General features: G+C 48.9%; 1 protein-coding gene across 1 annotated transcript in view; it reads left to right on the top strand.

Annotated features, from left to right (window-relative positions):
* Positions 1-12,921, top strand: part of NR2F1 (nuclear receptor subfamily 2 group F member 1) — a 12,980-nt gene extending 59 nt beyond the window's left edge. The window contains exons 1-3 of the mRNA XM_070743044.1: positions 1-1,568; positions 4,565-5,092; positions 11,881-12,921. The exon at positions 1-1,568 is cut by the window's left edge and continues 59 nt beyond it. Of these exons, the coding sequence (XP_070599145.1) occupies positions 1,127-1,568; positions 4,565-5,092; positions 11,881-12,161 (1,251 nt within the window). The 5' untranslated portion in view covers positions 1-1,126 and the 3' untranslated portion in view covers positions 12,162-12,921. The remainder of the gene's footprint in view (positions 1,569-4,564; positions 5,093-11,880) is intronic.
* The last annotated feature ends 224 nt before the right edge of the window (positions 12,922-13,145 follow it).

The raw sequence follows: 13,145 nt of genomic DNA, 5'->3' as shown, positions 1-13,145 counted from the left end.
GCGCGCGATCCAGCGGCGAGGGCGACACTGCTTTCCCCGGGTCGGGCCGCGGCAGCCGAACGGTGGCGGAGGAGGAGGCGGCGGAGGCGGCCGCAGCAGCATCGGCAGCTTTCCTAGCGGCGGCGGTGGCAACACAGGCGGAGGCGGAGGCGGTCTTCTGGTTCCTCACGGTTTCCAGGCTCTCTCCGGCCGCGGGGGCGAGGTGGTAGCCCGCTCGGACGGTCCGGGGCTGCGGCCGGCCCGAATTGGGTCGCCCATCGCTTCCTTCTTCCCTTCTTCCACCTCCTCCTGTTCCTCCTTCCCTCCTTCCTCCTCTTCTTCCTTCCCTCCTTCCTCCTTTTTTTCCTTCCCTCCTGCCCCCTTTCCTCCTTGCCTCCTTCCCTTTTTCCTCCTCCTCTTCCTCCTTCCTTCCTCCCTCCCATCTCCTCCCTCCTCTTCCTCCTTCCCTTCCTCCTCCTCCTCCTTCCCCTTCCCCCTCTTCTTCTCCTCCCCGGGGCGATCCTCCTGAATGCCTTTCCCCGCAGCCCGCTTGGCCCCGCTCGGTTGGGCAACTTGAGAAAGGACGCGTTTCTGGAGGGCAGGAAAAAAGAAGAGGAGGAGGAGGAAGCAAAGGCACCGACCGGTCGGCCCAGAGAAACGCTCCCCCGAGCCTTCGGGGTGAGGAGGGGGGCAGAGACCTCGCCGAGGAGCCTTTGAAAGCTCGCGGGAATCCCCCCCCCCCCGCGCCCTCTCCGGAGGAATCACCCCGAGTTCGAGGCGGGTAGAGAGAGAGGAGGGGGGGTGAGAAAAAAAACCCCGGGAGGAGAGGCGGAGAAGGAAGGAAGGAAGGAAGGAGGCAGGAAGGAAGGAGGGCAGGCGGGGAGGGGAGGGCGAGCAGGGCAGGGGAGAGAAGCGGCCAGCCACCAGCCGAGAGAGAAGCAGGCAGCGGCGGCCGTAACAGCAGCAGCACCACCAGCAGCAGCCGAGCGGAAGGAGCCCTGAGCTTTCGCTTCTGAAGCCGTCTTCTCCCCCCCCCCATCCCTCCCCCACCCACCCCAGACCCCCCCCCCCTCCTTCCTCTCCCGGCCTTTTCCCCGGAGGACCCCCCCCCCGCGCTTTTTTTTCTTTCCCTCCGCGGGTTCGAGATATGGCAATGGTAGTTAGCAGCTGGCGAGATGCGCAAGAGGACGTGGCCGGGGGCGGCCCCACCGGAGCAGCTCAGCCCGGCCGGGACCCGCAGCAGCAAGGGGCCTCGGCCGCCCCGCACACGCCGCAGACCCCCAGCCAGCCGGGCGCCCCGTCCACGCCGGGAGACAAGGGCCAGCAGCAGCAGAGCGCCGGCCAGAGCCAACAACAGCAGCAGCAGCAGCAGCACATCGAGTGCGTGGTCTGTGGCGACAAATCCAGCGGGAAGCACTACGGGCAGTTCACCTGCGAGGGCTGCAAAAGTTTCTTCAAGCGGAGCGTCCGCAGGAACTTAACGTACACTTGCCGGGCCAACCGGAACTGTCCCATCGACCAGCACCACCGTAACCAGTGCCAATACTGCCGCCTGAAGAAGTGCCTCAAAGTGGGCATGAGGAGGGAAGGTGAATATTATTTCCGCCCTTGTTCTGCTCCCCTTAGGCGGTGGGGGTGTGTGGAAGAGAGAGAGGGTCCCGGAGAGGGGAGGGGGAGACCTCATGCCCCCCCGTCCCCTTGGCCCCCACATCGCAGCTGCCCCCTCTCCATCCGCAGAGTATTAGTACTATTAGTGATGGTGTTAGCATTGATATGAGTATTAGTATTATTAGAATTAGTATTATTAGTATTATAGTATTATTAACATTACATTATTAGTATTATATTATTATTAGTATTATTAGTATTTAGTGTATTAGTGGGAATCCAGAGCATGATACCATGGTCTTTCGAAACTGAAGGATGCCAATGCAAAAAAAAAGTATTGGCATTGGTGTTAGTGTTAGTATTAGTAGTATTAATAGTATTAGTATTAGTATTAATGTCAGCCCCCAAGGCTACCGAGAGTATGAGCCAACTAGTCCTATTGCTCTCTACCTCTTTCCCACGCCTGCCTTTTTTAAAATAATAAGAATAATAAGAATAATTCGGAAGGGAGGAAGGAGGCAAGGGACAAATAAACAGCCCTTTCTTTCCTTGTTTCGCTATTTTTAAAATCCCTATTTAAAAATGGGAAGGGTGGAGGGTGGGAGTCCGAACTTCAGGCGAGTCAAACTTCCGGGGGGGGGGCACCTCCCAAAAAGAAAGAAAGAAACGTGTTTCGAGGCTGTTGTGTGCGTCTGTCTGTGGCGTGTGTGAAATTGTGTGGCTTGTGCCCCGCTTCTTTTTCTGCCGACTTCCTCACCCTGCTGGGCTACTCCTCGTTTCCCAACATCTGGCCTTGGCCGGATTCCTTTTTTCCCCTCCCGTGTTTTGAGATGCAGGAAAGTTTGTGAATGTGTTCTGCTATTTTTTAAAACTTTTGTCATTTCACCAACTTCATCCCTCTGTGCGCTCTTCATTTCCCCGCGAAACCTCACTGTCTCTTAAACACAGTACTGTACTACTTATCAGTTGCAAACCACCCCAAGTCAATGGCTCCTGTGTTTGTTGTTGCTGTTGTTGCTGCTGTTGCTGTTGTTGTTGTCGTTACCACCACAAGGCTTACCTTCTTTCTGGATTGTGCTGGTCAATGTTTGAAAACAACCGCAAATACTTCCAGCGTTGTAATACCAAGATTCTTCCCCCATCACAAATAGGCAAGATTCTTCCCCCACCTTTTATTTATAATATGTTTCCATCTACTTTTTTTTTTTTTCCTTTATCCAGCTTTACTGCAATATAAGCAAGCTCTGATTTATAATGTCCTAAGTGTCAAATAGATCCAATAATTCATTTTCTGCGGGGAAAATTTGAAAACAGAACGCTAAAATACTTTCTCTCTTGTGCCATAGCAAAAAAAAAAAAAAAAAGGATTCTTATTTTTAAAACTGTCCACTGATGACTTCATTTGTAGCTTCAGCCAGCTTTGGTCAGGAAAGACATCTTGAAGAAACATAACCAGAAAATTAATCAGTGCAAATATATATAAAGGAAATAAATCTACCACTCTTTTTGAACTGGGTCTGAAATACACAGTTGCAGCTTTGGAAATCTAGATTCCCCGTAACAGAAACAGAAGTGAGGTTCTGACAGCAAGAAATACCCTGATTGAAAATGATTAAAATATATAAATGGGTGTGAAACAGAAAGTATTAATTGGGAGGGTTAAAATATTCACCCGAGACCCTCCCTTCAGCTTCTCACCTTTATTTTTATAAGCATCAAGTTAGGATCTTTTTGGCCTCGAATTAATACGTCGACACACTGAGGCACATACACAAACTTTGTTCAGCTTTAAATAAATCAAAGCAGGCTCACATTTGGGACAAGCAGTGCACCCATGGCACTCGAGGAGTACGTGCAAGCGCGTGTTAGTGTTTGTGTGTACGTACGTATGTATGTGTTGTACACGCTGCACATTTGCAAATGTTTGTCTTCACTGGCCAAAGCTGTAGCAAGTTGCTGCTTTCTGGAACCCTACAGTTAAAGATTGGGTGTTACCCTTCCCTCCCTGTGCCGCTCATGTTTGGCTTCTGTAAGTTCACCGTTTTATTTTAACCCCTCTCTTTTAACATTAACAAACACCACCACCCCTTTTAAACACAGAGCGTTCCATTTAAACTGGGCAGAGGTTTGCCTGTGTGTGTATGTGTGTGTGTAGTGAGCCTGGGACCTGATTGTTAAGGCAAGGGTAGCTTGCAAAGGCGAAGGAGAGCTCTCCCTGACACCCCCACTCCACCCCTCCGCCTACCCCCCCTCCTTCCCAGTTTGGTAGCCTTATTGTGCAATTCCGGACTGGCAAATAAAGGGGGGGGGGCTTTGGCTGGATGGTATTTTGCAATAACTTTGAGCGCTGACTTGGGCTCCAGAGGACTCAGCTATGGCTCACTGGTTCTCCGGAAAGACGAAGCGGGAACGTTTTGCAGGTGGGACCCGATAAACGTTGGTTTGGTTTTGGGTTTTTTTAACGCCTTGGCAGAGGCGGCTTGGGAAGAGCTTGTGCTTTTTATCCGCATCGCCTCCTCCTCCTCCTCCTCCTTCCTCCTCCTTCCTCTTCTCCCCATCCTCCTCCTCTTCATCCTCTTCATCCTCATCTTGCGGTGTGTGTGGGGGGAGGAATGGAGGGAGAAAAGACGAACCCCCCCCCACGCGAGCATCTGGCCAGTCCCCATTTGCACAACAATGCAAGGTTGGGTGGATTTGAGAGGGGGGGGGGCTTACATTGTGTCCGTCTGTGTGTATCGCCCCATACACATACCTTCGGATTTGTGTGTGTGTGTGTGTTTGCGAACGCCAGAAGGAGTGTGCTCGGGAAAGTGTTTGTGTGTGTATGTGTGTGTGTGTGTAAGCGCGGACGCGCGCATTGCTTGCTGCTGCTGGCTGCTGCTTGCCGCTGCTTGGGCTGCCTGAAGGGCTGGGGTTCGCCCAGGCTGCCGGATGCACATTTCCTCTCCTTTTCTCTCTCTCTCCCTCTTTTCGTCAGCGGTTCAGCGAGGAAGGATGCCTCCGAGCCAGCCGAACCCGGGCCAGTACGCGTTGACCAATGGCGACCCGCTCAATGGCCACTGCTACCTGTCGGGCTACATCTCGCTCCTGCTCCGGGCCGAGCCTTACCCGACGTCGCGCTACGGCAGCCAGTGCATGCAGCCCAACAACATCATGGGCATCGAGAACATCTGCGAGCTGGCGGCCCGGCTGCTCTTCAGCGCCGTTGAGTGGGCCCGCAACATCCCTTTCTTCCCGGACCTGCAGATCACTGACCAGGTGGCCCTGCTCCGCCTCACCTGGAGCGAGCTCTTCGTCCTCAACGCCGCCCAGTGCTCCATGCCCCTGCACGTGGCCCCGCTCCTGGCCGCTGCCGGCCTCCATGCCTCGCCCATGTCCGCTGACCGCGTGGTGGCCTTCATGGACCACATCCGCATCTTTCAGGAGCAGGTGGAGAAGCTCAAGGCCCTGCACGTGGACTCTGCGGAATACAGCTGCCTCAAAGCCATCGTCCTCTTCACCTCAGGTCAGTGGGCCTGGGCCGGGCTGAGCTAGGAAGGGTGGACTGGGCTAGGGAGGTTAGAGGAGGCCTAGCAGGCCCTTTCCCCGGAGACTTGAAAGATGGAAGCACCTCTCCACCAGCCCCAGAGCCAAAGCTCATTCAGGCCTAACAGGCCTCTCAAGAGTTGGTGGATGTGAACTGGAGACCTCCACTGGCCCCTGAGAGCCAAAGCTCATTCAGGCCTAGCAGACCTTGTGAGTTGTTGGGTGTGGGCCAAAGGTAGAAGCACCTCTCCACTGCCCCCCCCCCAGCCAAAGCTCACTCAGGCTTAGCAGGCCTCTTTTGAGTTGGTGGACATGGGCTGAGTTGGATGTGTGCTGGGGCAGCTTCCCACCATATGTTCTGGTGGTGAAATTGGCAAAGCAATAGGCTCAAGGGCTGCTTCTGTGGCTGCCTAGGTTGGAGTTCAGCTTCCGAGCAGTGAGTAAATCAAAATGTGGGAGAAAGAGAAAGAGAGAGAAAAGAGAGAAGGAGGTTTTAACCCCTCTGCCAAGGTTTCCCACCAGAGTTTGTTGAATAAGAAGGCAAAGATAACAAATAAACCCACCACATTACTGCTTTATTGATGTGGGATTCCCTCCCTGGCCCTTTTATGGAAAGTATCCATAGTTCCAATTGCTGGGATCAGAGGAGCAGGTAAAAAATTGACCTGAAGGCCCAAACTCCCCCCCCTTCCTGCTTAAAAAGGAGAGAGAGAGAGCTCACCCCAAGATTAAGATTTGTGAGATGTTTTCTTGCTTTTTTTTCAAGGTTCAAAGAGATCCATTTTTTAATTCTCTTTCTCCCCCATCTCAAAACATTTCTCTAAGTTTCTGTAGTTTTTCATCTCCAAGCTCTAGTTCACAGGGGGGGGGGTGCATAAAAACATACAAGGCAAATTTAAAACAATACTAACAGACTAGTTGCAACACCCCCTTCACCCCCACCCCCAATTAAATTAGAAACAGGGATGGACAATGTGCTGGTCCATAATTTTGTTTATGATAGATGGCTCAAATCAACTTTGCAAAAGAGGATATTAACCTCACCTTTGAAGTGCTCTGGTGGAAGTCTAAAAAAATCCAGGCATCTTTTTTTATTATTGCAAACCCAGTTGAGCCATTTATCAACAAAATCAAAGATTTATGGATAAAATAGACAAGCCGGCCTTCGGTCTTCACTGGAAATAGTTGTTCTTTTTGGCAGTTAAAGTTGCACTCTACACAGGATGGATCACATGCTCAAAAACCAGTGCCACTGAATGCAACAGAATTTACACCTAAGTAGGATTATGTGCAGTTGAAAGTTCATGGAAACAGTTGTGCTGTTGTGGGTTTTTTTAAATTCTTTTTTTTGCATGCTTTAATACCATTACATTTCCCCTTAAACCTGAAGCCAAACAATACACAAAAGATTTCATTGGCCGGGGACTTGCTGAATTTCTGATGGAGAGGAAAGAATCTATCAATATTTCTAGCCTCCCGGTGCCTGAGAAACAGTATTTACACTGTGACCAAGCGACTCTTAAATTTGTGCAAAACTGTAATGTGGCAAACATAGTATTAATATCGATTTGAGCGCTGGGTAATTTATTTAGATGGGGACTCTATTGGTATGTGCAGTGCTCCGAGAGGTGGACTGTGACTGCCCCCCCTGGTTCCTCGTGCTGCAAATGCAAGGCTGGGAGCGAGGAGTCTTTTCTTTGCAAGAGGATCAAGTGCAGATCTTAAAACAAATGGGGAGATTTACAAAGCAGCCTTAGAGACACTGTTTGCCCCCACCCGATCCCCGCGCATTTATCTTTGGCCTGTGTGTTTTGTTTTTGTTGTGGAAACATGTATTTTCTGCAACTGACAAAAAGAGACCCTGCTGACATTTTTCAGGGTGATTTCAAACTGCAGCCTCACATACTTTTTCTTAACCCATTGGAGACAAAGCGGGCGGAAACTGGAAATATTCAAAGGAGTTTTAAAACAGCAGCTTTTAAAACAGGAAGGTAAAGAAAGGTAGTTACTTAAAAGGGCTTCCCTTGCAATGGTCCCCAGATTAAAAGGTCTCCCTCCCCACCATTTTCTCAAATCCTCATGGCCCAGGCTTACCTGGTTGATTTAATAAAGCAGATACCATTGCTATATTTTGGTCGGGGGAGTTCACGGCAATGTTAAATTTGTTCATAATTATTCATTTAGCAACAATTGCCACGCTGGAGTAGCATTTTTCAGCATAACCCCCTTTGATGGTTCTTTTCCATCCACCCCCACATTCCCCCCACTTCCAACTACCCCCTCCTTTCAGTTTTCATATACACTCATTTCCACTTGGGCTAATCTTGTTTTGATTGCTGGCCAGAAGGTAATTGATGGCAAATCTTTCATCAAGCCATTCAACTTTTTAAGCAAACTTTGATGGATGGAAAAAACATTTTTAGCCACCTGTCCCAGAGGCTTAACTCAGCAATCTGATCCTAAATGTAAAATAAGTCTTGCTTCAGAATCATTGTTGTTGGGGTTTTTTTAAAAAAAGAGCGATCGGTGCTTAGGCCTGCTTAGAGATTAGTGTGGCTCTTATATATTTTATTTATTTATTTGAACACCATCATTTGGACTTCAGAATATTTTTGTTCACCCGTAAGAGGTTTGGAGACTATCCTCAGGCTAAACAGCACCTTAAAAGTAACCCCAACATGTTCACTTTTCACACCAATATGCTAATTTCCTTAGAAAATATATTTTTAATTAACACAGCCCTCTACAACTTAGAATTATATAGGTAATATTACCCATAGAAATATCAGAGCAGGCCAAATGTATAAATCTATCTCCCATCCAGTAACAATGTTGATTTCCCATTTTCTCATTTGCCAACAGTAATTTTTTTTTTAGCACTTAATGCTCCTAGGTGCATTAGGTGAAATATGCTCCATTTAATAACAAAAGCTGGTTGTCGTGTGTTATGAAGTCATTTTTATTTATTTATATAGTTTATCTGCCACTGATTATAAAAGAAAATACTCCCAAAAAGTGCCTGCAGAGAAAATTATAACCCCTTGGGGGGGAAATGAAAGAAACACCACTTCTATGCCCCTCACCTTACTAATCTAGTAGTCTTCTTTTCTCTCTGCAAAGGAGTAAGCTAAAGGGGGTGAATATTCATGCTCTTCTTCTTTGGCCTCCTACTTCATCTCAACTCAATCAGCTGATCGATCAGATAGCCCAGATTGTTTAATTAATTTTCAGATTGTCTGGTCGAAAAGCAGCCCCTGGATGTTTGCTGGGGAGGCGAGAATTACCTTGAGCGCTAAGAGTGCCAAGTATATTCATACTCCTAGGAAGAAGGGAGGGGAAAAAAAATAACAGAGGAAGATATGTTTTATTAAGCATCTGTTGGATATATTAAGGAGAAGGGGAGGGGAGCTTTGTGGATGCTCTTTTCTCACAATCCCAGTGGTGGCCTCAAGCTGGAGAAAGCAGAAGCAGAAATAAATATTTCACCAATCCGGAGAATAGGGCAGGGAGCCTCCAAAGAGATGTGCTGAGGCAACCAGGCCCTTTCATCCTGCCTTATTTAGAAGTTGCCTGGAACTGAGGACCCTGGTGGAAAGGGGCAACGTGGCAAAGGGGAGGGGGGAGTAGAAGCCAGAGGGTTTAAGAGGAGGAAGAGCTCTTAGTCACAGCTAAAGAAGATAGTGACTCTTCACTATAATGGACCACAAATAAGGGCAGGTCTCTATCGCATGACGTCTGTGCATTGCAATCTCCCTCCCGCCTTCCCTCTCTCTGTGACTCTCTTTCTCTCTCACACACACACACACACACACACATATTCTCACTCTCTTTTTTTTCTCCCTGCCCCCCCCCCCACACAATTTTAGATGTTGCAAATGATCACTGCATTTAAGGCAAAAGCATGGATTAGCACAACAGTCGGGGCCTGCGTAATTGTACATCTAAGCGCTCCTTAGTCTGTAGCTGGGGTCAGCAAGGTCTTTTCCACAGAAGCGTGTTTGAATTATAGCTTGGTTTATTTCTATTTTCGCTGGAGGCCAGAAGTGTGGGCCTGGCAATCTTTTTGAAAGGCCCGGGCCTGAAAAACCAGGCGATCCCTTGTCGCCAAACTAATATGCAGCACCAGCTTTTAAAACAACAGCTCAGAAAAGAAATTGTGCAAATAATTTTTTCATTGCCTTTTTTTCTAAGGGCTCTGCTTAGGGGACCCTGCCCCCCCCCCAAGATTAATACATTCATAGGTATACACACACACACATATCCTTCCCACACAGAGACGTGTGGGCGCAGGAGCACCCGCACATCCATCTCAAAAGCTGCTTTGATCTCCGCTAAACCGCCCTGCTAGTTGACGGCTGCCTTGTGATCATGATGTTTTGAAATATTTATTATTGATAGAAGAAAACAAGTTGCGAATCTGAACAAGGCAGTACCACAGCGGCTCCCTGCTTCCCTGCCCCAAGCACCCGCCGTTTTATGCGCAGGTGGCTTTTCTCCCGCCCCCTCGCCCCCGGCTTCTTTTTCTTGGGCTCTTTCTATTTCCTCCTCCCTGTAATTATTATTAGTAGTAGTAGAAATAATAATAATAATAATAATAATAATAATAATAATAATAATAATAATAATAATAATAATAATAATGCAGTGGCATCCTTCACTCTTGAAAGACCATAGTATCATGCTCTGGATTCCCCTGTTGGAATATTTCAGAGCCGTGGAGAGGGGGGATCTGCTGCTTGTGTAATAATAATGATAATAAAATAAAACAACAACAGTAATAATAGTAATAATAATCGTAGTAGTAGTAGTAGTAGTAGTAATAATAATAATAATAATAATAATAATAATAATAATAATGGAAAACTACTATAGGAACGATAGTTTGCTACCTCAGCCCTCTTTTTTTTAACCCTATAGATGTGTGTGTGTTTGTGTGTGGCTATGTAACATATTTTTGTTGATAATGAAAAGGAAGGGAAACTAGCATAGGTCTATTTCAAGCTGATTTTGGTCTCATCAGCTAGCCATACCCTTACCGGGATTTGAGGCAGACGCGTTAACCTCTAGACTACAGGTTCTCCTCCACTCAGCTTGTACCAGGAAAGAATTATATGGTGTGTGTTTTTTCTGTCGAATCATTATTAGCAAATATGTTGCATATTTTTCATTATGAGCAAAAATATGTTACACACGCACGCACGGACGCACACACACAGAGTTGTCTGGCTCCGGGAAACGCGCCTCCTTCCCCCTCTGAAAGCCAACCGGATCCGGGCACTTTCCCGCCTCTCTGGAGGCCTCCTTTCCCGGCTACAGGCGCAGGCCAAGGCAGGCGGCGCAGCTCTCGGGAAGGCGAGCAAGAGCAGCAGCTGCAGCAGCAGCAGCGGGAGAAGCAGCCGCCGCCTGAGCGCAAAGCCAAGCGGGCGAAACGGGGGAAGTGGGGAGGGGGGCGGCAGGGAGCCGCTGAGCCATTTTTCCCGGCAATGGTGGTGATAGCCCGCTTCCAGAGACGCCGCCGCCGCCGCCACATTTCAACGTCTCTGAGTGCGGGAGACAAAGGGAGCGCGCTGCTAGTCTAATTCGCCTTCTCTGAGACACAGAGAGACACACACGCACGCACGCACACACACAAACACTCAAGCCTCCCACGCCCCCCCCCCACCCTCGGAAATGGAGGCGGCTGCCTTTCGTGCGAGCGGCCTCGGATCGCCTGGCCTAGCCTGGGTCCGTTCTCGTGTTCTGCCGGCGCAGGCCCCATTCAGCCCGCCGCCGCCTCCACCACCCCCGGGTCTTTTGCCCAGAGTGGGGACGGCGCGCCGGAGGTGGAGGGGGGGTGGAGGCGTCCTTGGGAGTCTCTCCATGGAGGATTTCCTCTCCCCCCTCCCCACGCACAGCTGGCGGGGCCTGGCGGCCTCCCTCCCCTCACGGCTCGCTCGCTCGCTCTCCAGGCAAGGGAGGAGGGCAAGGGAGTGCGTCCACCGGCTAACAATAGGATGCAACTCGGGGAAGGAAGCGAGGCCTGGGCCCTTCCTGGCGGCGGTGGCCGCGTGGCTTGCCGGGCCCTTAAGGGTAGCTCCGGTTCCGGTTCTTTCCCCCCATCCCTATTATTACTACTACTACTATTAGTATTGTTATTATTATCATCATTACCATCACCATCATTATTAATACCATCACTATTATTACCGTTGTCATCATAACCATTATTATTATTATTATTATTATTATTATTATTATTATTATTATTATTACAATCATTAGTATTAGTATTATTACCATCATTATCTTCACTATTATCATCATTACCATCATTATCATCGCCACTATTACTATTGTTATTATTATCATCACCATTATTATTATTATCACCAACATTATTATTATTATCATCACCAACATTATTATTATTACTATTACTACTACTATTATTTTCATCATCATAATCACCATCCTTATTATCATCAGTACCATCATCATCAATATTATTTTCATCACCCCTATTGCTGTTATTGCATCACTAATATTATTATCATCACTTGCACTATGTTGTTGTTGTAACGCCAGTCACATGAGGAAGGCACCAGGAAGGGCTGTCCGGGGTCCCGGGCGGGGGGTGGGTCTCCTATCGGGAGGGGAGAGGAGGGGGTGGGACGGGACGTGGGGGGGCGACCTTGCCGGCTGCCCGGGGACCTCCAGCCCTGGCTGACCCTCTTGCCCTGCTCTCTCCCTCCCCTCCTCCGCCCGCTGCTTCTCCCGGTGGCCGGACAGATGCCTGTGGCCTGTCGGACGCGGCGCACATCGAGAGCCTGCAGGAGAAGTCCCAGTGCGCCCTGGAGGAATACGTGCGGAGCCAGTACCCCAACCAGCCCAGCCGCTTCGGCAAGCTGCTCCTCCGGCTGCCTTCGCTGCGCACCGTCTCCTCATCGGTCATCGAGCAGCTCTTCTTCGTCCGCTTGGTAGGTAAAACCCCCATCGAGACGCTCATCCGGGACATGCTGCTCTCCGGCAGCAGCTTCAACTGGCCTTACATGTCCATCCAGTGTTCCTAGAGGCTCCCCACCACCACCCGGCACCCGCCCCCGCTTAGCCCTCCGCCCCGGGCGGCCAGGACGGGGGGGGTCTCCGTGGAAGAGAGAGAGAGAGAGAGCCAAGAAAGGGACCCACTTGCCCCCCCCCAAAGCCTCGCCTTGAAGGAGAAACTAATCGAGGCTGGGTGGCCACCACGGCCTGGAGGCGGTGGCTTAAAAGGGGGGGGCACCTCGCCTGTGTGGACCTCAACGATGACCCCCCCCCCCAGGTGGGAGACTAAAAAAAACGAAGGAACAAAACAAAATAAAACCATGGCAAAGACCGAAGGGATTTTTTTTTCTCATTGTACTGCCCCCCCCTCCGAGAAAGAGAGGAAGAGAGGATGGATGGATGGATTTTTCCTGGATTGACCATGGACCCGAACTGACTTTGTACAGCGAACTGCGGTTTTAAGGAACGGAAACAGGAGCCGAACCGAACCGAGGTGGGAGGGAGGGGAAGGGGGAACTGAAGAGAAAGAAGGGGGGATCCAGAGTGGGGGGAAACCCCGAAACGCTGACCACGAACGTTTGTTTCTTCATTTTGTAAAATATTAGTCTTTATTTTCACCTTTTTTGTAAAATTAAAAAGAAAAAAACCATCGTTATGCGCATAAAAGGAGAGAAGAAGAAGAAGAAAGAAAGAAAGAAAAACCAACACGAGAAAACAACAATTTTAGGGAAGGGGGGGAAAAATAACGGGTTTTTTCCCCAAATAATTATTAAAAAAAACAAGGAATTGTTCTGTGTGTATGTATCTATATCTGGTTTTTTTGTATTTTATTTTATTTTTTTCCCTGGTTCCAAACCAGGCTTCCTGTGATTCTATACTAATAATTTTTTTATATATACAGTATATATATAACCCTTTGCTTCTTATAACGAGTGCGATATATGTTGTCGAAGCTGTTCTTCAAGAATTAAAAAATTTGAAAGTGAGAACTTAAAAAACGCGAAAATAAAAGA

This window comes from Erythrolamprus reginae, chromosome 2, assembly GCF_031021105.1.
Source record: "Erythrolamprus reginae isolate rEryReg1 chromosome 2, rEryReg1.hap1, whole genome shotgun sequence".
In the NCBI taxonomy this organism is placed as follows: domain Eukaryota; kingdom Metazoa; phylum Chordata; class Lepidosauria; order Squamata; family Dipsadidae; genus Erythrolamprus; species Erythrolamprus reginae.
This window is presented reverse-complemented; position numbering and strand designations above follow the sequence as displayed.